This window comes from Symphalangus syndactylus, chromosome 4, assembly GCF_028878055.3.
Source record: "Symphalangus syndactylus isolate Jambi chromosome 4, NHGRI_mSymSyn1-v2.1_pri, whole genome shotgun sequence".
In the NCBI taxonomy this organism is placed as follows: Eukaryota; Metazoa; Chordata; class Mammalia; order Primates; family Hylobatidae; genus Symphalangus; species Symphalangus syndactylus.
This window is the reverse complement of record NC_072426.2, coordinates 119,595,811-119,622,081: the sequence shown is the minus strand read 5'-3', so window position 1 is coordinate 119,622,081 and position 26,271 is coordinate 119,595,811. Positions and strand designations below refer to the sequence as shown.

The 26,271-nt window shown below is 39.2% G+C and overlaps 1 protein-coding gene across 6 annotated transcripts in view; it reads left to right on the top strand.

Annotated features, from left to right (window-relative positions):
- SLC10A7 (solute carrier family 10 member 7) overlaps positions 1–26,271 on the top strand; it is a 259,532-nt gene that overhangs the window by 180,269 nt on the left and 52,992 nt on the right. For 4 of the 6 annotated variants that reach the window (XM_055276057.2, XM_055276056.2, XM_063638241.1 and 1 more), the window contains 2 exons: positions 10,995–11,030; positions 25,700–25,783. In XM_055276057.2, coding sequence (XP_055132032.1) covers positions 10,995–11,030; positions 25,700–25,783 — 120 coding nt within the window. Of the gene's footprint in view, positions 1–10,994; positions 11,031–25,699; positions 25,784–26,271 lie in introns of those variants that run through there. The other 2 variants (XR_010120553.1, XM_063638243.1) reach the window with 2 other exon arrangements.

The window sequence follows — 26,271 nt, the reverse complement described above, 5'->3', positions numbered from 1 at the left end:
TTGAGTGCTGTTTTTCATCTTTAACATGTATCACTACATTAGTTCTAATCAGCAATGTACATATTATTCCACTTTTGTGTTCTTGTATTTGTCTGTCCTCTTTTATATAGCTCTAAATATTAGAGCCCTAAACCCCACACCTTCTGTCTGCTATTCAGCATCTTTAATTTCCCCCTCTGCACTGATCCCCATCCCTTTTCTTCCATTATCCTTGTAAAGGAGAACCAACTTTAGATTAGAAATGGTGAAGTAAATATTGGCAAAGGAAAGCAGGTCCAAGATAGGCAGACTATCTGCTGGCCCAGACAAATTACATCACAGGGTCCTGAGAAATCTGCTGGCCCAGACAAATTACATCACAGGGTCCTGAGATTTCTGAATCACTATCTTTGACAAATCATAAAGAGAAGGAGCAGAATCAACAGCTGCTGGGAATGTGCAAACATCACTGCAAATACCAAAAAGAGGAAGAAAGTGGATTTTACACACTATTAACTAGTAATTTTGATATCAGTCTAAAGAAAAAATTAAAGAATGGGTCATTAAATAGTGGGTTATAAGGAGTTACAAAGGAACATGGTGTGATGTTTAGAAGCCAGTGTGGGTTCACTCAAAGCCAAGTTATTAAAAACAAGTTTGTTACACTTATTTCTGTTTGAAATATAATTTCTAATTCAAAGCAATACTTCAGAGCAGGGATCTGCAAACTATGGCCCTGGGGCAAATCTCACCATGCCAATTTGTTTCGCTATTGTCTTTGGCTGCTTTCCAGGTACAATAGCCGAGTTGAGTAATTGCAGAAGTGTCCCTGCAAAGGCTAAAATAATTATTACTTGGCCTTACACAGAAAAAGTTTGCCAACCTCTTTTCTAGAATCTAAATCCATTTTTAAAAATTTTAATGTGCCTACAAATTACATGGGGATCTTGCTAAGATGCAGATTATGACATAGTAGTTCTGGGGCGGAGTCTGATATTCAGCTAGTTCTCACAAGCTTCCAGGTGAAATCAATGTTGCTGGTGCTTAGATCACATTTCAATCTAGTGAGGATCTAGATTTCAAAAAGATGTTTAGCAGATTCACCCATTTTAAGAAAACAAAGAGAGTAAATTATGAGTTGGAAGTCACTTCAGTTGGTTAGAATCTTGTTTAAATGATAGTGTTCATGAAGTGTTAAGCAATCAATGTCATCTTGGAGAGAAGTTTTTCTGGTCATTTCAAAATGATTATCTGATTATCATTTCCTTGTATGGGAATATTAGCTCAGTGGTGGTATTTGAGGGGAGCAATAATGGGCTTGATAATTCATATGTTTAGATGACCAATATCTGTGGGACAGTTCCTCTGTTGGGCAACAGTTCTCTCTGTGTCTCATATTTCTATACATTTTGTCAGCAGAGGCACTGACTGCCCTTTGTTCTCAACTCTGGAACAAAGGGCAGCTTTGCTTTCTGCCTGTTATAAAAGATTCAGGTTCCCTAAGCTCAGTATTTCTTTCCTGGAATGCAGTCCACTGCTTCTGCAGGCATCCATTTGAGCCCATCTGCATCACCTGCTTGACTTGGGGACAAGGGGAAATGACACCAACATCATGCTTAGGCTGCTTGCTGTTCTGTGAGTGGTAAAATCCTTTGGCTCTGATCCAGGACTTTTGAGCCTTCTGCCAGCATACTTGAAAGTGTGGCAGGCCGACTTGTCATCTTGAAAGTGTAGTAATTTCAGACCCTTCACCATCTTAGACTGTTTCCCAATAGTCGTAACACAGGTTCCCAATCACTGACTTTCCCCTTCCTCTGCACCCATCTTCCCCTCATTTTAGTAAAATCCTTCATGTTCTACAAAATAGAAAAAAGAGAAGCTCTTACATGAAAATGTCTTCAACTTTCCAACATCAAGCATTTAAGCCTATGCTCATCTGTACCTACTATAACCTCTGCTCTTCTTTTACAGTAAAGAGATACCTACCCTCTGCTGTTCTACAACTTAAACCCTCTAGCTGTGTGCTAGGGCTGCTTCCCTGCTGCCTCTTTAGTTGCAATAGGTAAAATTCCTTCTCTTTACTAAATCTCTATTCCTGTGACCCTCTTTTGCCTCTTTTCTATGAATTTTAAGAATCCTCAAGATTGTTTCAAAACAAAGCAAACAACAAAACCAAAAACAATGAACTTCATTTACCACACTTTCATTCTTTTTACATTACTGCTCTTGTTTCTCTCCTCCTCTTTACAGCTAGACTTCTTGAAAGACTTGTCCAAATTGCCTCTCTTTTCCCTCCTTTCTCAGCCCTCCATGTACTCCAATTTAACTTTCACGCTAGTCATCTATTGAAATTGTTTTCATCTAGCCTTCAGTAAGCTTCAATCTATAGTCTACATTTCTTAACTTATTTTCTGTAGCAGTAAATCACCACACCAAGCTATATGCTGAGGACTACTCAGCTGTTTTCACTGTCCAGACCCTATTCTGAGTTTCAGTCCCATAAATCCAGCTATCACAGTATCTCTAGTTGGAGGCCTTGCAGATACCTCAAACTCATCATCTTTCCCAAGAAAAATGAGTCTGTGCATCCCCAGTTCCACTCTGGCTCAGTAATTGGCTCTATGTTCTCCTGTTTGGTCAAGAATCACTTAACTCAGAAAACTAAGAAACTGTTCTTCCATCTGTTTTGACACTCTCCCCACAAACTTAATTGAACAGTCTACTAGTCTAGTTTTCAAATACATTTTGAATCTGTTCTGTTGGTCCATCTTGATGACTAAGATCCCATCGCCTTAGCCCAGATCAACTTCTGCCTGGAGTCTCGAATAGCCTCCTGCTTAGCCTGCCTCGCTCTAATCTTCTGCTTTAATGTCTTCTCTAAAGTACACACGAAGTGATTCTTACCTAACCACAGGGAGCACTGTGCCAGTGCCATTGCCCATCCCCACGCCCATGGCTGCATAAACTCTTCCAGTGTCTTCCTCTTGCTTTGAAGTGAAGCCCAAACTCCTTACCATGGATTACTAGGCTTTTCTGGTTCATCTGTCTTTTAACTTCGTCTCTCACAGCTGCACTCCTCACGTTCTGCTCTTCGCTTTCAGTTTGTTTATGTTCTTCTTGCCTTCAGTGCCTTTATAGTCTCTTCCCTCTGCCTGTTTCCTCTCCCTCCCCTTCTTCTGTTCTGACTCCTTTGCCTGGTTAACTCCTTTTCTTCTTTCAGTTCTCATCTTAATTGCTTTCACCTCCCTATTAAGCACTCTCATAGCTCGCTGTAATGTTCATTTTGAACATTATCATTTTATTGTAATTGCTTAACTGTCTTCTCTAAAAAACGTTGAGGGCATTGATTGTGTATGTGTCATTCTCCTCTGTGTCTCATCATCTAATAGGGTCTGGCATGGTAGTCACTAAGTAGGTATATGTTGAATGTGTCAGTGACAAATCAAAATCTGAAAAGATAATAGGCCAAATCTAATAAGCTAATGTTTAATGTAAGTGTAGAAGACCCTTAATTTTGGCCTGAAAAATCCTCACACTTTTTTGAGAATAAGATGATAGAGGTATTTTTTGATCCAAGTATTAAAATTAGAGAGGAACAAGGTAGAACTGCTTTCTCTAGTGGGAACTGTTTATGGCATAAACTGTTATGACATAAACCATATATTCACCTTTTTCCCTCGGCACCAGTGATGTATGATACATGGTACTCAATAAATGTTTGCTTAATTAAATGTAATGTCGTTAGGACAAGCCAGCTGCCATTCCTGTAAGGCCTCACTGAGTGACATTGCTTTAATGGGATCACCACAATCCAGGAATAGGTCCATATCTTTACATATTCAGAAATGTCATCAGCACACCTTAGTGTGGTTATGTTCCAGGAGACTGATGTCAACTAGTTAGTGTGCTGTCTTCCTGTCAGAAATGCTACTTGGAAAACAAAATTATTACTAAAAGTTTTCTTGGCCGGGCGCGGTGGCTCACGCTTGTAATCCCAGCACTTTGGGAGGCCGAGGCGGGTGGATCACGAGGTCAGGAGATCGAGACCACAGTGAAACCCCGTCTCTACTAAAAATACAAAAAATTAGCCGGGCGTGGTGGCGGGCGCCTGTAGTCCCAGCTACTTGGAGAGGCTGAGCCAGGAGAATGGCGTGAACCCGGGAGGCGGAGCTTGCAGTGAGCCGAGATTGCGCCACTGCACTCCAGCCTGGGAGACAGAGCGAGACTCCGTCTCAAAAAAAAAAAAAAAAAAAAAAAAAAAAAAGTTTTCTTGACAAGCATGGTGTATTATTCTGTCCTTGCATTATTATAAAGAAATACCTGAGACTGGGTAATTTATAAAGAAAAGAGGCTTAATTGGCTTACGGTTCTGCAGGCTGTACAGGAAGCATAATGGCCTCTGCTTCTGGGAGGCCTCAGGGAGCATTTACTCATGGTGGAAGGCAAAGCAGGAGCAGGCACTTCACATGGTGAAAGCAAGAGCAAGACAGTGAGCAAGGTAGGAGGTGCTACACACTTTTAAACAACCAGATCTCATGAGAACTAACTATCATGAAAATAACACCAAAGGGATGGTGCTAAACAATTCATGAAGGATCCACCCCCGTGATCCAGTCACCTCCCACCAGGCTCCACCACCAACATTGGAGATTACAACTCAATATGAGATATGGGTGGGGAACAGATCCAAATCATAGCACGTGGTCTCAGACTAGAGAGAATTAACTGGACAATTTCAGTGGCTAGTATTATCCAGCTCAAATAGTCGGATGCCTCTATCTTCACTATAATGTACTGTGCCTAATAAACAAAGCGGCATGTTCATGTCAGCTGCTAGACCATAACTGCTAAATGTTTGATTTGGGCATGTTAAGATCCTTAGTCTGTGAAGGTCTAGTTGTAAAGGGGAAAGTATAGTCAGAAGAGAGGAAAGAGCCCCTCGCTCACCAATCCACCACCACTTTCTTTCTAACTACCCTTCCCTAGGCTCCTAATGTCTCTTTCTTTCTTTCTAAAAGTTTTCTCAGTTATGTATCTTGACATTCATGCTTATAATGTCATATTCTTTGGAGACTATATACCCTGACCATTTTGTTGAAATTTAGATATGTCCAGAATTCCCTATACCACCTCTTTATATTTGTTGCTTAGGATTTGTTGATCAGTCTCACTCATTAAATATTGGTTTGACATCATTTTATTCTTGAAGAATAAACTTTTCACTAACTGTTTAAGATATCACTATATACTGACCACAGGACAAAAGATGAAGATAGCCTGGAGGTTTAGGTTGACAGTAATCTTTTTTTTTAAATGATATTTCCATTAATACAAGTTCAGAAGAAGGGAGTTGTCAAAGTATAATTTTCGAAAAGTTAAAAACATGACTTTCTTATACATACAGAATGAACACATGTCAAACATTTATTTAACTGAATAATGAGGAAACCATCAGGATGGTAAAGCTAGTTCTGGAGAGATTATAAAAATGGGGGTTACCCAGGCCATTAGAAAAGCATACTGAAATAAGTATGCTAAATTAGAGACAAAACTGGCCAATGCCTACAGGGCAATAAAACCATAATTATTGTGGTTATTTTTTCTACTAGACAGAAATCATTTCCATCACTACTGAACAAAACTCTGTAAGTTAACATATATTTTTATAGTCTGAGTCTTAACCAATAGTAAATAGAAGTTAGACAAAGGTGGTTAAATAAACTTTGGATTGGCTGATAGATAATACTCCATGATGACATTAAAGAGACATGCTGTCCTCTTGTTGCCTCATTTCCAAGTTTTGGTCAATTGTTAATAAGTGAGATTGACCCATAAATGTGGAGCCTTAAATTTATCTGGGTGAGTGTATGTCTAAGAGAAAGCTCAGAACCCTGCCCTAAGAGGAACAGTGGAGGAACTGAGGACTTTTGTCCTAGAGAAAACTTACTGTAGGGGCTAAAATGCTAACTTCAGCATTACTCTTAAAATATAACCCTGAGGAAATAGCTGAAGAAGGCATAGATTTTATTTACACCATTCAGGAGCATCATTTAAAAGACCATCACCAGGAAAGAGGGTGGGGCTTGCCCTAAATTGCTTCAAGGGGAAGACAGAGCAGTGTTGGTAGTGGTTTGGGAGCAGTGTAAGAAAGAGCTTTCTCCTCATGAGAAAGCTTCAGCCAGGCCACTGTTTGCCTGAAGAGCAAGGGTGTCTTCTCTCTGGGAGATTCTCTGGCAAAGGCACAGCCATCACAGTTCCCATTCTTATATAATGCTGTACTTCATAAAATTGTTGTGAGGATTACATAAAATAACACAAAGTCCTTAATACGGTATGCAGCATAAGTACTGCATAAATGTTAGCTTTTATTATTTTAATAATAATTGTGATGACTTTCCCAAAACTTAATTATGGTGCTCTTGTCAGAATGAATGCATCATGGCTGACTCATTTCGTAATGCAACTGAAAAGTAGGTTTCGGCATTATATAAGGACGTGAGGGAGACAGAGAGAGGGGTTCACACTTTAGATGAGGACTAGACCAGGGTATCTCTAAGATCCCTTTCAAAACTGATATTCTTTCTTCTGTGAAAACTGAATTAATGCAGTATCCTGGAGACAAATCTAAAAAGTCAATTTTAGTATCTGTGTGATCTTTGTAGTTGTTGCAGCAAAACCTCTTGATAACATTTTCTATTTCAAAAATTTCATAACTTCACTTTAGTTTTGCCTTTTTTTGCAAGTCCTATCGCTGAGAGAAGCACATTCACAGTTTTGTTGTCTTGTTGTTATTTGGGGCTTTTTGTTTGTATTTTGATGCAACTAAATCTGTATCTGAGATTTAACACTCTTTCTTTCCACTAAAGTCATTGAAATACATTCACCTAGTCATTCACCTCTGAGGTGTAAATGGATTTTCTGAAAGTTTTTTCAGGAGACAATGAAAGCCAGTCAGTTTCTGACTTGACTTCTTCAGGTGTTGCAGTCAGAAAGCTTTATACACCATCCCAATTGCAAGGATGCTAAAACTATGTCTTGACCTTGAATCTACAAGGAAGAGGTAACATCTTTTGCTAGAAGTGCTTATCTCCTACCACTTTGGTTTTATCCATTTTGAGGAGAATTTACTTAGGAAAGAGAAAAGAGAAATAATTAAATTGAGCTGCATATACTCAAAAGAAAATAACATGTTTATTTAATTTTCTAGTTTTCAGTGATTGTTGCTGATGCAGTTTAAATGTTTAGCTCACCCTTTTTACCACTGATATTTGCAAAAACTTGACTCTAAAAAAATGTATCTGCCATATGACATGAAGGCTTACTTCTCAATTTGTTTTATGTCATCAAAAAGACATACTGAGCCCGAAACTCCTCTCAGATTTACTCTTAAAATACAACCCTGAGGAAATAGCTTAACAATGCAAAGATTTTATTTACACCATTCAAGAGCACAGGCTCTGGAGCCAAGGGGAGGTTCAATTCCTGGCATTGCTTCTTCCTACTTCACTCAGTCTCTCTGAGGCTCAGCATTCTTACCTAGTAGATGGGATAATGTAATACTACTACCTATGTCAGAGAGTTGTTGTGAGGATTACATAAAATAACATACCTAAAGACCTGGGTACAATATCCAACATAAGTACTACATAAATGTTAGTTTTTATTATTTTAATAATAATCGTGATGACTTTTCTAAAAATTATAGTGCTCTTCTCAAAGTGAATGCCTCCTGGCTGACTCACTTCCTAATACAACTGAAAAGTAGGTTTCAGCATTATATAGTGATTCACTCTTAATGAACTTGAACAGCTATTCTTGAGAAAATAAGAAGGAATATTAAATCCAGAATTAGCAAATACTTCCTATTTGCTAGGAAACTTTTACTATTTTGGGAACAAATGTTATAAGTCCTTGGAAGAGCTGCAAAGAAACTATCATGTGTCGTTGACTATCCATTAGAAGTATTCAGGGAGGAAAACCTGTGAATAACAACACTTTTCTATCTCACCGATTTTCTTTAATATCATTATGTTGAATTCTTTTTCAGGCATTTCATAAATTTCCTTCTCCTTTAGATCTGTTACCAGAGAATTATTGTGTTCCTTTGAAGGTGTCATGTTTTCTTGCTTTTTCATATTTTTTGTCCTTACTGCACATCTGGCCTAACAGTTGCTTCTTCCAATTTTATGGATTGGCTTTAGTAGGGAAAGAATTTTTCCTATAGATATATCTATAGTGTTGGTTTGGTAGGTTGCCTTGGCTTTGATTCTGGATGGGCACAGTATTGTAGTCTCTGTATTTCTTCGGCTGTAATCAGCTCAGTGATGTCTGTTGTGGTTGTTAGTGGAGGCTGTGGTGAGGCATTTCTGGGGATAGGGACTCCAGACAGTCCAGTCCATGGACCCCAGAGGTAGTGGTGCAGTACAGTGTGGACCTATCCTTAGGCCCGGGATGGTTTGCATAGGTTCCGTCAGTAGTGGGCAGAGTGAGTCCTGACACCGTGCATGGGTGCTGGCAGCAGCAGTGGTAGAAGAGGAACAGCTTCTCCTAAGGCCCACCGATGATGCAAACAGGTGTCAGCAGCAGTAGGTGGGGCAGATTAATTCCCAGGCCCTGGAATGTTGTCCACAGGCACGGGTGGCTGCAGTGGCAGGTGAGAGAAGTCTCTCCTCAGGCCTCCCAATAGTCCACACAAGCACCAGTGGTGATAAGGAAGTGTGGGTCAATCCTGAGGCCCCCAGACAACATGAACATTAGCAACACACAGGGAGGCCCATCCTCAGGCCCCCACGTGGTGCACATGGGTGCTGGTGGGAGGGATGGATTAATCCCCAGGTTCTCAGATGACCTGTGCAGCTGGCAGTAGCAGGTAAGCCAGGCCTAGTCTTAGTCCCCTAGAGGGTGTATGTTGGTGCTGGTAGTGGAGGCAACAGGCAGGGTGGGCTTCTCTTGAAGCCTCCCAATGGTGTGCACAGGCGCCAGTGGCAGCGAGCAGGGTGGGTCATTCCCTAAGCCCCCAAATGATGTGCAGAGGTGCCAGTGCACTGGTAGCAGGTGGGGCTGGCCTGACCTTTGGTCTGCAGATGGTGCCTGCAGATGCCAGTGGATGGGACATGTCAGTCTCCAGACCCTCAGATGATGTGCACGTGTGCCAGTGCAGGCAGATTGGGCCTATTCTCAGGCCCCCCAGTGGTGCACATGGGTGCTAGATGTAGTGGCACAGGGGTGGGGGCTATCAATCCTCAGGCCCCTGGACAATGAGCACAGGTAGTTGTGGCGGCACCGGTCGCAGCCATTATATCATTCTATATTGAACCTTGTTTATAGATCAGTGTCCTCTACTGGATTATAAGCTGTTTAAGCATAGGGAACATGTACTTACTCTTGAATCACTTGGATGAGCCCAGTACCCAGTATATAAGTGGATGTTTAATGATATGTTTAAACAAATCTGCTTAAAATTGAATGCCTCTCATATAGACTGAGTCAGCCAGATATTTTCATTTTCATGTGACCCTGTAAAGTTTGGAATTCATCCTAAAGTCTGAACTTAGTACAAGTCATTGAAGGACAGTAGCCCTTCTGAGTTATCAATTATTTGTCATTTAGCACATTTGCCTCTCCTAAATGTGTTAATGAGAATGTGTTTCATACATACCAATGGAGTTGATAGGCCACAATACCTGTTTAATAAGTAGGATTTAAAGTGATTCTTAGATTAAAATATTGTATTCTCTTTGGCCAATTGCAAAAGTGTGCACAATAAAAAACATTCATTCTATTATTTAATAATAAAACAAGTCTGTCTGTGGATATTCACATGTGTATATCCCCAAGAAAGTCATGGTAGCATTGTTCATTTAAGGTAAGCCAGTCCGTCTTGGGCCACATGCAAAACAATTGAGTGACTGTTATGACACAGGGACTTTCATGTAAATACCAAAAGGACTTTTTTTCTTCCAAAAGTAATGAAGTAATCCCAGATCTGGATCTTGGACACTGTCTGGGTATAGTACCTCTATCTATCTGTCTCTCTCTCTCTCTCTCTTTTTCTGTGTGTGTGTGTGTGTGTGTATGTGTGTGTGTCTGTCCGTCTGTCTCTCTCTTTTCTCTCTTAGGCACACACAACCTCAGATTCTCTGAAATTTTAAAATTCCAAGTAGAATTCATTAATAAAAATCTGAAATGTTTTTTCTTGTATAAATCATAATGAAATGTTGAGAGATAAAGGAAAAACTAAGACGGGCAAATAATCATCTGCTGCTCCAAAACTGAAGCCTGTCATTACAACTCCCAACTCAAACACTTAGTTTTAAAGATTTGCCTTCAAGAAACCTAAAAGCTGGTATTCTGCCTCACTGGCAACAGCCTCAAACTGTTCCCTGTCATCGAAGAAAACAAATCTTTTGCTCATTTCTGCCTAGGGGAGGCAGAGGGACCGAGGTGGTCCTATGTGGCTGAATTAGATGAAAGACTTGCCTTCCACCATGGAGACATGAAGTCTAATCAAGTGAAATGAGTTTTGAGATCCCAGCTCATTTCCTAGGGGAGATCAGTTCACATTACAAAATCACGACATCTCATTCATCACAACTGATGTGGTCTTTGCTCAGGAGAGGACCCCAACTGGGACTAAACCACCTGTCTTCTCTCAAAAAGGGGCATTTTATCCAAGTTAGAGTTGAAAGCCTTGGAGTGAGGAAGCCTGCCAGCCACCAGTTTCTATCTGTGTGATCCATGTGCAGTGTGGAAGGGAATTTAGGTTTACAAAAGGAAAGATGAACCTAAGGCAGATTGGTGGTTGCACTTTCAGGATGCCAAATACAAATAATTGTAATAGAGATGTTATTTTGGAAGAGAAAGCTAAGATTGGGACTCTCCCCTCTTTATCTCCTAGATTTTATTAAACAGCAGTGAGAAGATAAGCACTCCTATGCCTCAGAGTTTAAAATGGCAAAGAAAGTGTCCTGCTTTCCAGGCTGATAAATGATCATCCTCTCTTTTATTTCTTTCAGGGCATCGTTATAACACCCCTGCTCCTGCTGCTTTTTGTGAGTATTTTGATGTTGTCTTTAATATCTTTTATTAAAAGCTATCTACAACTCTTTAAGAAAGGTCATTAGAACAAAAATGAAATTTGAATTATTTTGCACCATATTTTGAATTGTTATTCCAGTTCAGCTGTACCACATAATAATATTCAGATACAAAGAAGCTTCATAATTTCATGATCCAAGAGCAGCATCAGGACCCAGTCATTAAGCCTCCAGCTCCTGGCTAAATCATTATATTACAGATAAATGACCCCATGACACAGGTTACAAAAACTGCACTGCTCTTTATTTTCTCATTAGTAAAACTAAAGTGATTGATAGTGACCCAGTGTTTGATAGTGTTTAACAGAAAGAGCCCTAGGACCAGGGGATCAGAGGAAGCTTGGGTTCCAAGGCTGGTACTGATGATAACTAGCTTCCTCACCTGGGGGAAGGCTGCCTCAATTTTTTTCATCTGTAGAATGGGAAGTAACACTTCCTCCATTCTATTGCCGAGATAATGAAAGGTGCTTTAAAAATTAAAAATATAAATCAATACAGGCTTCTAGTTAACTAAACAAAAACTGTTCTGAAAACAAGAAATGCTAATTAGCTGTCTTATTTCTTTTGGCTCTAAGCATATGAGAAATTAGATGAAAGATTATAATAGAAATTAATGTTACCTCATGCTGAGCAAAGCATATGTAATCATGAATGATACCTAAAATATTTTATGAACCATGCATCTTTTCATACACACATCTTCTAAATATAAATCACTCTGCTTATCACTGAAATGTAGTGGAGATGTGTTTCTGGGAATGTAATGTAGCTGTTTGACTAACACTGTTTATCAGTGAATTAAAACTATGGGGAAAATTTATTTAATTATAGTGTAATTACCCAAGTGGGAATTCAATTAGAGTAATAGAATGAGGGACTTCATTTCTTACCCGCTGAGTAGGAAATAGGGAGGGATAGATCTACTCCTAAACAGTTGGATTCCACATCTTTCATGAAAGACATTACCTTCAAGTAATAAACCTCACCCTTACCCTCCGTTTTGAAATGCTGGCTCCATTCTGACAAGGTAAGAAGAGTCAAATAATCAGATCACTTTCCTCAGCATAACAAACTTCATTGACATGGACTTCACCAACGCAGAATTTTCATTTAGTCAAATTGAAACTAAAGAGACTATTTGCATTAATTTGGAAGAAAAGACTTATTATGTAACTACCTGCCACTAGATGTGAAAAACTGGAATCAACCGTTAGTTTATTTCCAAGACCTGGGATCACAGGACAGTTTCCCAGATGCAGCCCTTGGTGGGCACAGGATGCAGGCCTGTCTGAGTCCCCCACTTTCAGTAGGTCGAGGGACTACTATAGAGCTCAGCATCTGGTAAGTGCACAATAAATGGCTGCATCACCTAGGTTTTCTTCGTTATGGAAGGGTGACATCTCTTTCTCATGTAACTCATTTAAGAAGAGCAGGGGAGATGTTACAGCCACAATTAAGTGGCTGAGGCCTAGGGTGTAACACTTTGGAGTGTCTCAGAGGCTGGAATCTCTGAGGCCCTTTTATGACTTGTGATTAAAGAACCAAAAAGTTAGCAATGCAGGCTCTTTTTTGGTTCCATATGAAATTTAAAGTAGTTTTTTCCAATTCTGTGAGGAAAGTCATTGGTAGCTTGATGGAGATGGCATTGAATCTATAAATTACCTTGGGCAGTATGGCCATTTTCATGATACTGATTCTTCCTATCCATGAGCATGGAATCTTCTTCCATTTATTTGTATCCTTTTTTGTTTCTTTGAGCAGTGGTTTGTAGTTCTCCTTGAAGAGGTCTTTCACATCCCTTGTAAGTTGGATTCCTAGGTATTTTATTCTCTTCGAAGCATTTGTGAATGGGAATTCACTCATGATTTGGCTCTCTGTCTGTTATTGGTGTATAAGAATGCTTGTGATTTTTGCACATTGATTTTGTAACCTGAGACTTTGCTGAAGTTGCTTATCAGCTTGAGATTTTGGGCTGAGACGATGGCGTTTTCTAGATATACAATCATGTCATCTGCAAACAGGGACAATTTGACTTCCTCTTTTCCTGATTGAATACCCTTTATTTCTTTCTCCTGCCTGATTGCCCTGGCCAGAACTTCCAACACTATGTTGAATAGGAGTGGTGAGAGAGGGCATTCCTATCTTGTGCCAGTTTTCAAAGAGAATGCTTCCAGTTTTTGCCATATGGAACCAAAAAAGAGCCCACATTGCCAAGTCAATCCTAAGCCAAAAGAACAAAGCTGAAGCCATCACGCTACCTGACTTCAAAATACACTACAAGGCTACAGTAACCAAAACAGCATGGTACTGGTAACAAAACAGAGAGATAGACCAATGGAACAGAACAGAGCCCTCAGAAATAATACCACACATCTACAACCATCTGATCTTTGACAAACCTGACAAAAACAAGAAATGGGGAAATGATTCCTTATTTAATAAATGGTGCCAGGAAAACTGGCTAGCCATATGTAGAAAGCTGAAACTGGATCCCTTCCTTACACCTTATACAAAAATTAATTCAAGATGGATTAGAGACTTAAATGTTAGACCTAAAACCATAAAAACTCTAGAAGAAAACCTAGGCAATACCATTCAGGACATAGGCATGGGCAAGGACTTCATGTCTAAAACACCAAAAGCAATGGCAACAAAAGCCAAAATTGACAAACAGGATCTAATTAAACTAAGGAGCTTCTGCACAGCAAAAGAAACTACCATCAGAGTGAACAGGCAACCTACAGGATGGGAGAAGACTTTTGCAATCTACTCGTCTGACAAAGGGCTAATATCCAGAATCTACAAAGAACTCAAGTAAATTTACAAGAAAAAAACAAACAACCCCATCAACAAGTGGGCAAAGGATATGAACAGACACTTCTCAAAAGAAGACATTTATGCAGCCAATAGACACATGAAAAAATGCTCATCATCACTGGCCATCAGAGAAATGCAAATCAAAACCACAATAAGATACCATCTCACACCAGTTAGAATGGCGATCATTAAAAAGTCAGGAAACAACAGGTGCTGGAGAGGATGTGGAGAAATAGGAACACTTTTACACTGTTGGTGGGACAGTAAACTAGTTCAACCATTGTGGAAGACAGTGTGGTGATTCCTCAGGGATCTAGAACTAGAAATACCATTTGACCCAGCCATCCCATTACTGGGTATATACCCAAAGGATTATAAATCATGCTGCTGTAGAGACACATGCACACGTATGTTTATTGTGGCACCATTCACAATAGCAAAGACTTGGAACCAAGCCAAATGTCCAACAGTGATAGACTAGATTAAGAAAATGTGGCACATATACACCATGGAATACTATGCAGCCATAAAAAATGATGAGTTCATGTCCTTTGTAGGGACATGGATGAAGCTGGAAACCATCATTCTCAGCAAACTATCGCAAGGACAAAAAACCAAACACTGCATGTTCTCACTCATAGGTGGGAATTGAACAATGAAAACACTTGGACACAGGAAGGGGAACATCACACACCAGGGCCTGTTGTGGGGTGGGGGGAGGGATAGAATTAGGAAATATACCTAATGTAAATGATGAGTTAATGGGTGCAGCACACCAACATGGCACATGTATACATATGTAACAAACCTGCACATTGTACACATGTACCCTAGAACTTAAAGTATAATTAAAAAAAAAGAACCAAAGAGTAATTTTCTTCCCCTCCTTTCCATATCTGTGCAGTAACATGCTGATAAAAATTATGGCATCACTTTATTACAAGCTTTCCCCTACTCACAGACCCATAGGCTCATGAGCTTTAGTTGTAAAGTTCAACATTCTAAAATTATAGAGCTACAAGAATAATGAAAGACTTGCCAAGACCCTCAATATAAAAGTTAAATGCTTCCCTTCAGAGTCAATGGGGCTATCCCAGTAGGTTCAGTGGCATTATCACACACATCATTAGATATTTACAGTATTATGACTTTACATCATATGCATAGCATATAACACTTTTTCTTTGTTTAGGTGGTCATGCATTTTATAAACAATGGAAATGTCTTACACATTTGGGTTACCAGGCCTTGTTTACTGAGCAAGTAATGAGCAAGTAACTGAGCAAGAACTTATTTGCTGAGCAAGTAACTGAGCAAGAACCTGAATGACTTAAAATGTGAACAAAGGCCAGGTGTGGTGGCTCACACCTATAATCCCAGCACTTTGATAGGCAAAGATGTGAGGATCACTTGAGCCCAGGAGTTCAAGACCATCCTGGGCAACATACAGAGATCCCATCTCTTGAAAATGTATATATATGAAGACATTCCATAAAAGGTGTCCTGTTTTTCTCAATGTCCCTGTTGTGAGTTGAATTGTTTCCCCTGAAAAGATATGTTGAGGTTTTGACTCCAAGTATATCAGAATGTGGTCTTATTTGGAAATAAGGTAATTGCAAAAGTAATTAGTTAAGATGAGGACATACTGGAATAGGGTGGGCCCTGAATCAAATACGATTGATGTCCTTATAAGAACAAGAAGAGAAGGTAGAGACACACAGGTGGAACTCTATGTGATGATGGAGGCAGAGATTAAAGTGATACATCCACAAGCCAAGAAATACCAAAGATTGCTGGCAAACATTGGAATATAAAGGAGATGAAGTATTCTCTCCTATAGATTTCATAGGGAATATGGCTCTGCTTGATTTCGGATTTAGAGCTTCTAGAACCATGAGGCAATATATTTCTGTTGTTTTAAGTTGCCCAGTTTTGGGGCTTTGTTATGGAAGTACAAGAAACAAATACAACTCCTGGAAATAGTATTGTCTTATTTTATCATATCATAAAATGGAAATTTCTGGGTATTCAGGCATAGGAGCTAATGAAGGCCATTTTTGCTGATGGAATATCAGCTGTATTCCTAACCTTTTCTCAGAATATTTCCTTCACTTTCTTGCTCCAACCAAAACCTGTCCTCTGATTCATGTTTCTGCCACAGTCTTGAAATGGGGGAAAGTGTCTTCCTTGTACCTCATTGCCAATTCCAGATCATTTCCCATGCTTTCTCCATAAAATGCACTGGTTTCTTTGAAGGTTGTGCCAACACAGCTATACCACCTGCTATTCCTCTTTATTGTAATTATCAATAGAACCCCAGGCCACTATCAGTCCAAAAATATGTTAGCATCTTCCCATTGTTTTCTTTTTAACAGTATACTTTAAAAATTCTTGGTATTTTCAGTATTCACATAGTTGGTCCTTCCAATACCCTGGTCTCTAAATTCTTGACCTGTTCTCCGGCAAGCTTGCCCTCCACTTTATCTCAGCCAACTATTCCAGGTCCTTCACTTTGTTACTGCCCATAACTGCATCCCTCAATAATCCAGTTTTCAAATGTCCTCTCTGACTAACAGCTCCTATCTTATGATTTATTCCCAAAATCAAAAGTTCTTCACTGGGATGGCCAATTCATTTACTTTATCAGCTTTATGATCCAGAACTATACCCACCCTACTCTCACCCCATGCCCTCACATCCCATCTTACCCAGCCTAGGCCTCATGGGTCCATCATTATAATTCCTTTATTACATACACCATCAACAGTCTTGCTCATCTCTACTGCTTCATATTTGCCTGGCAAAGTACTAACCCTGCTGAACTCTTAACTCTACACCTTCCTGCATATGTACCTGAACATGCTGGAGCAAACACACTACCATGCTGACTGGTCTCATTTGAAATTCATGACAACGAAATGTAAGTGAGCCTGGCAATTCTACGCCTTTCCTTTAATTAATTCACTCTTCCACTCTCTAGAGGATCATTTCACACCCTCTCCTTGCCTCTCAAATCTCCAGTGCCTCTTTTTTCATATCAAGTATTGCCAAAAGGAAATTGGCTGATGAGGAAATAAGCAATCAGAGAAATTTTACATGATCCCACCCACCTGCATCTGTAGCCATATTCTTCGCCTTTTCTCCTGTTTCTATAGATAAACTGTCTTTTCTCCCCTCTAAAGGAAGTTCTTTGAGTTATATGTCATTTCTTATGTCCTACTTAATGATATGATTCATGCAGATATTCCTTTTTCTCCTATATTATCACATTTTCTCTCTCTGCTGGATTATTTCTATTAGCATATAAGCATTCTGTAATATTACACATCTTAAAATTAAACCTCACCTTATCCTACCTGCACTCCATTTCTGTGCTCCCTTTTTATAGCAGAATTCCTCAAAAAAGTTATTTAAACTTATTCATTACTCATTCAATAATATGTACTGAGTTATTTCTACATGCCAGACACCGTCCCAGGTGTGGGAATATAACAATAAGTAAAACAGATGTGTCTTTGCTTTCAAAACAGCATTTTGAGAATACTAGTGGAAAGAAACAACCAACAGATAAGTAGAAATATAGTGTGTGAGATGGGTGATAAGTGCTGAAGACAAAAAATAATGTAGAGGAATAGGAAGTACTAGATTGGGATAGGAGAGAGGGTTGCTATTTTAAATAGGATGGTTAAGTTCAGATTCACTGAGAAAATGATATTTGAGCAAAGGTCTGGAAGAGATAAGAGAGTGAGCCTTCTGGGGCTAGAGTGTTCCAGGTAGAAGGAATACTAAGTGCAAAGGTCCTGAGAGTATACCCAGTGTCCTTAAGAAACACCAAGATGGCCAGTGTGACTGGAATACAGTGAACAAGGGAGAGAGTAGATAAAGATGATGTCAGAGACAGAGCAGGGGACAAATGATTTAGGACTTTAAAGTCCTTTGTAAGGACTTTGAATTTTAATTTGAGAGAGACAGGAAACCATTAAATGGGTTTTGATAAAAGGAATGCATGTTCTGCTGTACTTTTTTAAAGGATGATTCTGGATGCTGGATTGAGAACAGATTGTAAGGGGACCATGGTGGAGGCAGGAAGACCAGTTAAAAAGCTAATGATATTATGGCAAGTGATCCTGTTAACTTGGACCGGAGTGGTTGAGTAAATCTGATAGGAGGTAGTTGTAAGTAGAACTGGAAAGTAGAACTGAGAGATTGAATGAAGGTTTTTTGGGAAAGAGAAGAGTCAAAGATGACTCCAGTCCTGAGCAACTGGAAGTGTAGAGTTGCCATTTACTAAGATAGGGAAGATTTTAGGGTTGAGCAGTTTGAAGGAACTCATAAGGATAATTCAGCTTGGGAGAGACTTGGATTCCACTGACTTTCAGACATCTAAGTAGAGACATCAGGTAAGCAATGGACTATATGAGTCTGGAATTCAGGAAAGAGATCTTAATTAGAGATATATATTTGGGAGACGTCAGCATCTAGATGGGTTTTAAATTAGACTGGAAGAAAGTGATAATAGGCCGGGTGCGGTGGCTCACGCTTGTAATCCCAGCACTTTGGGAGGCCGAGGCGGGCGGATCACGAGGTCAGAAGATCAAGACCACGGGGAAACCCCGTCTCTACTAAAAATACAAAAAAAAAAATTAGCTGGGCTTGGTGGCGGGCGCCTGTAGTCCCAGCTACTCGGAGGGGCTGAGGCAGGAGAATGGCGTGAACCCGGGAGGGGGAGCTTGCAGTGAGCCGAGATTGTGCCACTGCACTCCAGCCTGGGCGACAGAGCGAGACTCCGTCTCAAAAAAAAAAAAAAAAAAAAAAAAAAGAAATTAGGGAGCAAAGTTTGGTCCTAGAAGCCTCTGAGTATCTCTCCCTCCAGCCCTTCATGGCCTGGAAGCTCAATTCTTCGCAGCTTTCCTCTTTCCTCTAGGTTAGAATAAGCCAATTTACAGTTCATTTTGGCACATTTCACTAAACAGACTGTGTGGGTTTGAGTAACCTGAACCTATGATTGCACACATTAAGTTTCCATCAAAGTTATTAGAAAGTAACCTTTTCATCTTACATTTTAAATTAGCATATAACATGAATGAACTGGAGGACATTATGCTAAGTGAAATAAACCAGACACAAAGAAAAATACTTCATAATCTCACTTATATGTGGAATCTAAAGTAGTCAAACTCATAGAAAGAGTAGACGGGAGGTTACCAGGGGCCAGGGAGTTGGAGAAATGGGGAGATGTTGGCCAAAGTATGCAGACTTGCAGTTATAAGCCAATAAGTTCTGGACACTGAATGTACAGCATCGTTACTATAGTTAATAATAACGTATTGCATATTTAAAATTTGCTAAGTGATTAGATCTTAAGTATTCTTAAGATCATACACAAAAAGGTAACTATGTGAGGTGATGGATATGTTAAATAGCTTTTTTGTAGTAATCATTTTGCAATATATACGTATATCAAAACATCATGTTGTACACCTTGAATAGATACAATTTTTGTCAATTATACTTCAATAAAACTAAGAATAGTAGCCAGCATATAAACAGAAAAGTGAAGCCATGTTTTATATAATGTTTTTATATTGATAAAATCTACTAAGCCTCTTTTGTTCTTTATTTCTCAGAGAGGGAAAAAGATGTGCATATAAATATTAAAAAGATACTTCCCTCTCCTAAACATATACTCCCACACAATAACCCAGTTTTAGCTTGATACATGCAACTGAATCAGTATGGCTGTTTAATAACCATATTGCTAATTTTGATAAAAATCATAGTCTTTTTAACATTTGAGTCTGTCACCTGGTATACATTTACTTGACAATTTTATGTAAGTTTAGTTTGCGTGTATCCCTGTGAGAGAAGGAGCAGTGGGAATGAAAGAAAAGCTGAACTATATCGTGTATAGGGAGGGGATTGGGGCCTGGGGAGACTCTTCCTTCTTCTGTTTAAATGTTTATCTTTGTGACAGGAAGGAGATATGGGTATTATGAGTGTGTCTGTGTGTGGGCACAATAGTAAGCAAGCCTTCTTCCCTTTTCCTTTCCCCAGGGCTGGGATCTGTGGGTAATGTGGAGAGGTGGAAATAGAGCAGGAAGACAACAAATCCTGCTCCACGTCTGAAGCTGCTACTTTCTGATTTCCTAGCAAAAGAGAGTTAACATTCATAATTCTACAGTATCAACTGTAAATATCTATTCTTATTTTTCCCTGAATATGGTGCTAATGAAAGTGAAGACCAATCATCAAGGGTGAATTATTTAATACAATAATGTTTTAATAGCTGGGAAGAGACACAAATAGTGGAGACGCCTGTGGCTAATGGATTTCCCTGATAGGAGATAAAAGGCTGATTACACAGCAGAGCAAGTGAAGAACTGGTGCATTAATGACAATTTACAGGTCAGCTCACTTACAGGAGTGATTTAAAATGCACCATCTGTTTTCTAACTGTAGGTTGATAACTGTGATTCTACAGACAGTCAACATGTCTTCATCAAGAACTGCTACCTATTTGTCTTTCTCAGCCTGGTTAGTTTGCCCCATATTATTTTACCAAGTGGACCCCGAGATTCTTTCCGGATGAAATAGTTTCTAGATTGGATGGGTTGGTAACAGTCAATCCTGCTTCTGCTCAGTCTCTCTCTGCCCAGTTAGAGAATTAAGCCCTGATGTCCTAAGGCATTCATTGTGTGTATTGAACTAACTTCTTCCTAATGCATCTACCCTGGCACAATGACCCTCTCATCCTTGGGAGAGTCGAGAAACCAGTCACTCCAATCATTTTCTGTGTTCTGTGGTTTGCCCCTTCCCCTTCCCCTCCCCCTCATTCCCCTCCCCCCATCCTCCCCCTGTCTTTCACATAGGCACAAAAAGGGGAGCCCAGCTTTGATTTTCACTAGTGCCCTCTTCCCCTGTTTCACACTGTACCACCTATAACTAATGTGTAGTAGAGTGTAAAGAGTTAAGTGTGAGGGCTTTGGAGCTACACTTGTGGGTTTAGATTCTGTCTCTGTCACTTTCTAACTATGGTGACCTTGTCCAGGTTGTTTAACTGTTCTGTGCCACTGTTGCCTCTTGTGAAAATGAGGGTAATAATAAAACCAACATCAAGGGGTTGCTGTGAGAATTAAATTATTCCACATGCACTAAGCATTCAAAGCAGTGTCTGCTTCTCAAAAGAAGACATACAAGTGGGCAACAAGTATAGGAAAAAAAGCTCAACATCACTAATCATCAGAGAAATGCAAATCAAAACCACAATGAGACACCATCTTACACCAGTCATAATGGCTACTATTAAAAAGTGAAAAAACAATAGATACTGGAGAGGCTACAGAGAAAAGAGAACACTTATGCACAATTAGTGGGAATGTAAATTACTTCAGTGTCTGTGGAAAGCAGTTTTGGAGATTTCTCAAAGAACTTAGAACTACCATTCAACCCAGCAATCCCATTACTGCATATATATCCAAAAGAAAATAAATCATTTTATGAAAAAGATACATACACTCACATGTTCATCACTGCACTATTCAAGAGAGCAAAGACATGGAATCAACCTAAGTGACCATCAACAGTGGATTAGATAAAGAACATGTGGTACATATACACCCATGGAATACTACACAGCCACAAAAAAGAACAAAATTGTGTCCTTTGCAGCAACATGGAAACAGCTAGAGGCCATTATCCTAAGCAAATTAACACAGGAACTGAAAACAAAATACTACATGTTCTCACTTACAAGTGGGAGCTTGGATATTGGGTACTCAGGGACATAAAGATGACAACAAGAGACAATGGGGACTAATTGAGTCCCCAGAGTGGGGAGGGAGGAAGGGGGCAAGGGTTGAAAAACTAATGGTTGGGTACTATGCTCAGTATCTGGGTAATGGGTTAATCCATATCCCAAACTTCATCATCACTCAATATACCCATGTAACAAACCTGCACATGTACCCCCTGAATCTAAAGTAAAAGTTGAAATTATTAAAAAATGAAACAAAGCAGTGTCTGTCACATGAAAGTGCATGATAAATGTTACTATTGAGATTATAGAAGACAACTGGTTGGGAGAGCTGGCTGATGATCCTTACTTGGGTCTGTGAACCAAGTAGAGCTTTGCAGCTTACCTGAATGAAGTTGGAAGAATAAAATGAAAACATTGGCAAGCTTTTTCTGCCTTCGTATTACAGTCATTCACTAATTGACACACATTCGTGGAGCACCCACTATGTACTAGATTACTGGTTCTCAAAGTGTGAACCCCCAAGTCAGCAGCAGCAGCATCACTGGGACCTTGTTAAAAATACAAATTCTCACCACAACTCCCATCCCTCTCCCCAGGCTTTTTGAATCAGACACTGTGAGGATGGGGAAATCAATCTGTGTTTTAACAAGCCTTCCAGATGTTTCTGATGTGCTAACATTTGAGAACCACTGCCCTAGATGTAGAAAGTGGTCACTCTGCTGGCCAAAGGGACTGTAAACGTGAATGACATAGTGTCCCAACCTTCACGAGCATAGATTTGTAAACAAGAACAACCAAGGATTCCGAGAGGTACAATTCAGATACACAGAACAGTGGTTCACAAAAGAGAGGGGGGCCAATTCAGCATTTTGGAAGGAGGTGTTGGAAAGCATTCCTGAAGAAGTCATGTTTGAACTGAGTCTTGGAAAAAGACTCAAACTTTTCCAGTTATAAGTGGGGAAAACAACATTCTAGAGAGAGGACTGAGTGCATGTATACTTGGCGATGGACAGGTGTGCACACCGACCTCAGCTTTTAAAAAGCAGCAGCTTGACAGGAGGGGTTTTTGTGTTTTGTCTACAGTTGTATCCGCAGTGTCGAGAACATGCCCCTAGCTCACAGGAAGCACTAAGTAACTACTTGAATGATTGAATGCAAAGATCCTAAATTTCCACATATTGAATTTTCATGAATGATTTCTTCTCAGCATAGGATAGTAAAACAAAGAAATCAAGCTAATGGTGAGTTTTCTCCTTTAAAGTACTACATATTTCTGCAAGAAATTAGCCAAGGACTGGATCGTTTGCTTAACATGCTATATCTTAAACCATGGGTTGGCAGTATGAGACATAGTACCTCTAAATCTGCCAGGGTGGCTCAATGAAGCCCAGGGCACTTGCTTGATACAACCTTCTGAACCTGAAAACTTCACCTGCAAATTATTGCTGCTTCTCCATAAACACACTGATCTTTACAATAGAAACCACAACAGGTTCCTCATTAAAATATGAAGAACCAAATATCCCAAGCAGCATATTTTCTTCTGCTTTAGTTAAAATCACCTCTGCATGCAGAGTGATTGGGTTTTGTATCTCTCTAGTCCTGTCCTCACAGGCTGCGCTGTGCCAGCTGCTTGCTGTTCTGTCTTCTGGATGCCAGGGCATACTTCATAGCATCAGAAACTTCCCCAGGGGTCCTCTGCATCTTCATACTGACCACAGTGACAGGTCTGTTGGCCAATTCAAAAGAAAGGACTTATGCCAAATTAGACTCCAGTACTGAGGTTTCCTTCCTTTCAGAGCCACTTCTAAGGGAGCCATCCTGGGGGATTTTGTCCCCAGCATCCCTGCCATACCTCGTCTGGCTTCATGTACCCAGTTAATTACATCCCTGAGTAGCTTGCTGTGATCTCTGATCTGACAGAGCCTCTGAGGAAGGCTGCTGTAACCTGTGTTTCCAATCAAGTGGATCAGAGATCATAGCATTTTAGAGGAAAAAGGGACCACAGAGATCATGGACAACCTCCTCAACACATAGCCTTGTTCCACTGTCTTCTAAGAACATGCGGTTTCCAAACATTGAATATGCCAATGGTCGGGTATGCGAAGGATGGAGACGTTATAAATATATAATACTTTTTAAAACCCAAGTTGAAATGGGTTTTTCTTTATTTTGGGGTGCTTAAAGAGAGAATATAGCTTTGAAATGATTATTCATATAAAAAATTTAAAAACCTAATAATAAAGTTGAGATAGAAAGAGGAGCCAGGGATATGTGAGATCACTGAAGTGATTTCAGGCAGGAAATGTCACCTTTTACATGAAGATTATAGCTTAATTTTGCTACTTCTCTCCAAGTTCTGTAAACCTTATGAATAGAGCACTGAGCTGGACCTTCTTGAACTTGAAAACTTTGTTCTTTAAAGTGTATTTTTCTATTCATCCAGTGCCTCAATTTCTCTGTAAAATATATTTTTTTCTTTATTTCAGTCCTTGCCCCAGGAATATCCTTGGGGTTAATATTTATGGAGAGAATGTATTTGTTAAGCACCTTGTGCTTTAGAGACATAGTTGCTTTAAAAATAGAGCTTAATTATTAGCTTTTAATATTTTGGTTTTGCATAAAAAGAAACATCTAACAGCCATGCGACATTTAACACACCAGGAATCCTGTTTGTTCTTTACCAGTTTCACTTTTTCTGTTTGACTTTCTTAGTTTTAGTTCATATTGGTTGTAGAGAAAAAGGGCTAGAGACCACCAATTTTTATGGGTTAAATAGACAGCCAGTGGTCAGTGTTGAAGCTGGTTTTCAATGAACATAGGGCCAATGATGGGCCAGACATACATTCTTGGCATTTTGAGTGTATGCAGATTGGGGCTGGAGCTGGGGGACAGAATTTTATATAATATGTCAGAGTGGAAAGGAGATTTTGGTAAACCATTCATGCAGAAATCAGTGAAAGCACTGTTCCCGCACCACTTCATTCAGAACTATTGACTTCATGTAGCTAAATGTTTGATTTGTTTTGTTTGACGTTCTATACCCTCAATCATCACTACCTCCGTGTCCTTTCACAAAAATTATTTTCCAAAAGATATTTCCAAGTGTCACTAAACTTAGGTAAATATGAAAACTGAGGTTTGGTCTGCAGGGGAAAGGCAAAAAGTCAATTCCAAGGGCCAATTATCGATGGTTTGGTAGATCTGGTTGCAAAATGAACCAGCGAAAGAGAAAAACATCTATTGTTTGTCCAGAGAAGTTTGAAAAACAGGAGGGGGTTTTGACCAACACTAAAAATTTCATAGGAAGACTTAGCAATTCTTAGTGATGGAGGCTAATGTGAGTGTGTTACTGTGTGTGTAGATAAGCACTCTTGTGCTGCAGGGAATAGCATCTTAATGAAACTGAGATTGTAATTGTTAGCTAAGAAAGAATCAAAAAATGAGGAAGAAGAAAAATAGGAATTATGAACAGTGTTAAAGCGTACAAATTTGGGGGAGCTATATTGAAATTTTAAATTGAAAAATCAGTTATGTCTCAGGATTTCCCATTTGCTAGACATTGTGTAAGAAAAAATTCTACAGGATCTGAGATTCATTATATTTGTTTTGAAGGAGTCAGAAAGTTAGAAACTATTTCATTTACATAAATAAAAATGTTATCTTGATAAAGGAATGAGACATTTATTTTAGATATCTACAGACAGGTGAAATAAAAATCACATAAACTGTAATTGTTGATGAAATATCATGCCATATGATTATAGACTGTATGAACACAGAATGGCTTTACTAAAATAATAAGCAATTTAGGTTGATTGCAAATCAGTATTTTTCTCAATCTTAGTCTCCCAGTAAAAATTATATTTTAAAATACTTAACAGTTTTTTGTGTTGAATTTAGAAAATTAGGGGTAACTTCACTTATTCTTTGTAGATAGCTACCAAATTTTTGGTGCACCTGAGAGAATCTATTTATTGCGTTATTTATAAACACTAATGCTTGATAACTGATTCGAAGTAATTCTAACTCCTATTTTCTTGTTTTACAGCTTGGTTCATCTTCTTCTGTGCCTTTCACATCTATTTTTTCTCAGCTTTTTATGACTGTTGTGGTTCCTCTCATCATTGGACAGGTAAGGCCTCCAATTCTATCTGATCTTTTCTTTATGGATCAAATTGTGAAATCTTACATAATGTCAGAGCAGTTGAGAGAAAGGATATTCAGAGGGAGGAGATAAATGAAAATGTGAGACTAAAAACAAAAGTTTCATCAATCACAGTATTCTCATCTTTTCTATTTTTTGAATTAATACTAATCTGCTTTGCCGTTAGCTGTATATAGGCACCCCTGGTAACTATATATAGGGACTTCTACACAGAGTCTTGATTTTTTTGAATTTATTATCTCCCCTTTGTAGCTGTGTAGCTACCTTGAAAACATCCAGCAAGTCTTTACCTTATTCTGCAACTTTTGATAAGGTCTCCGTGTTTATGACCATTGTTGGGAACAAGCATCTGTCTTTGGTTGGTGTCTTTATAGACTCCTCCAACAGCGGTTATGTTTGTGACCACGTAATTGATAAACAATTTAATCCTATTATCTCTTAAAGTTTATCTTAGA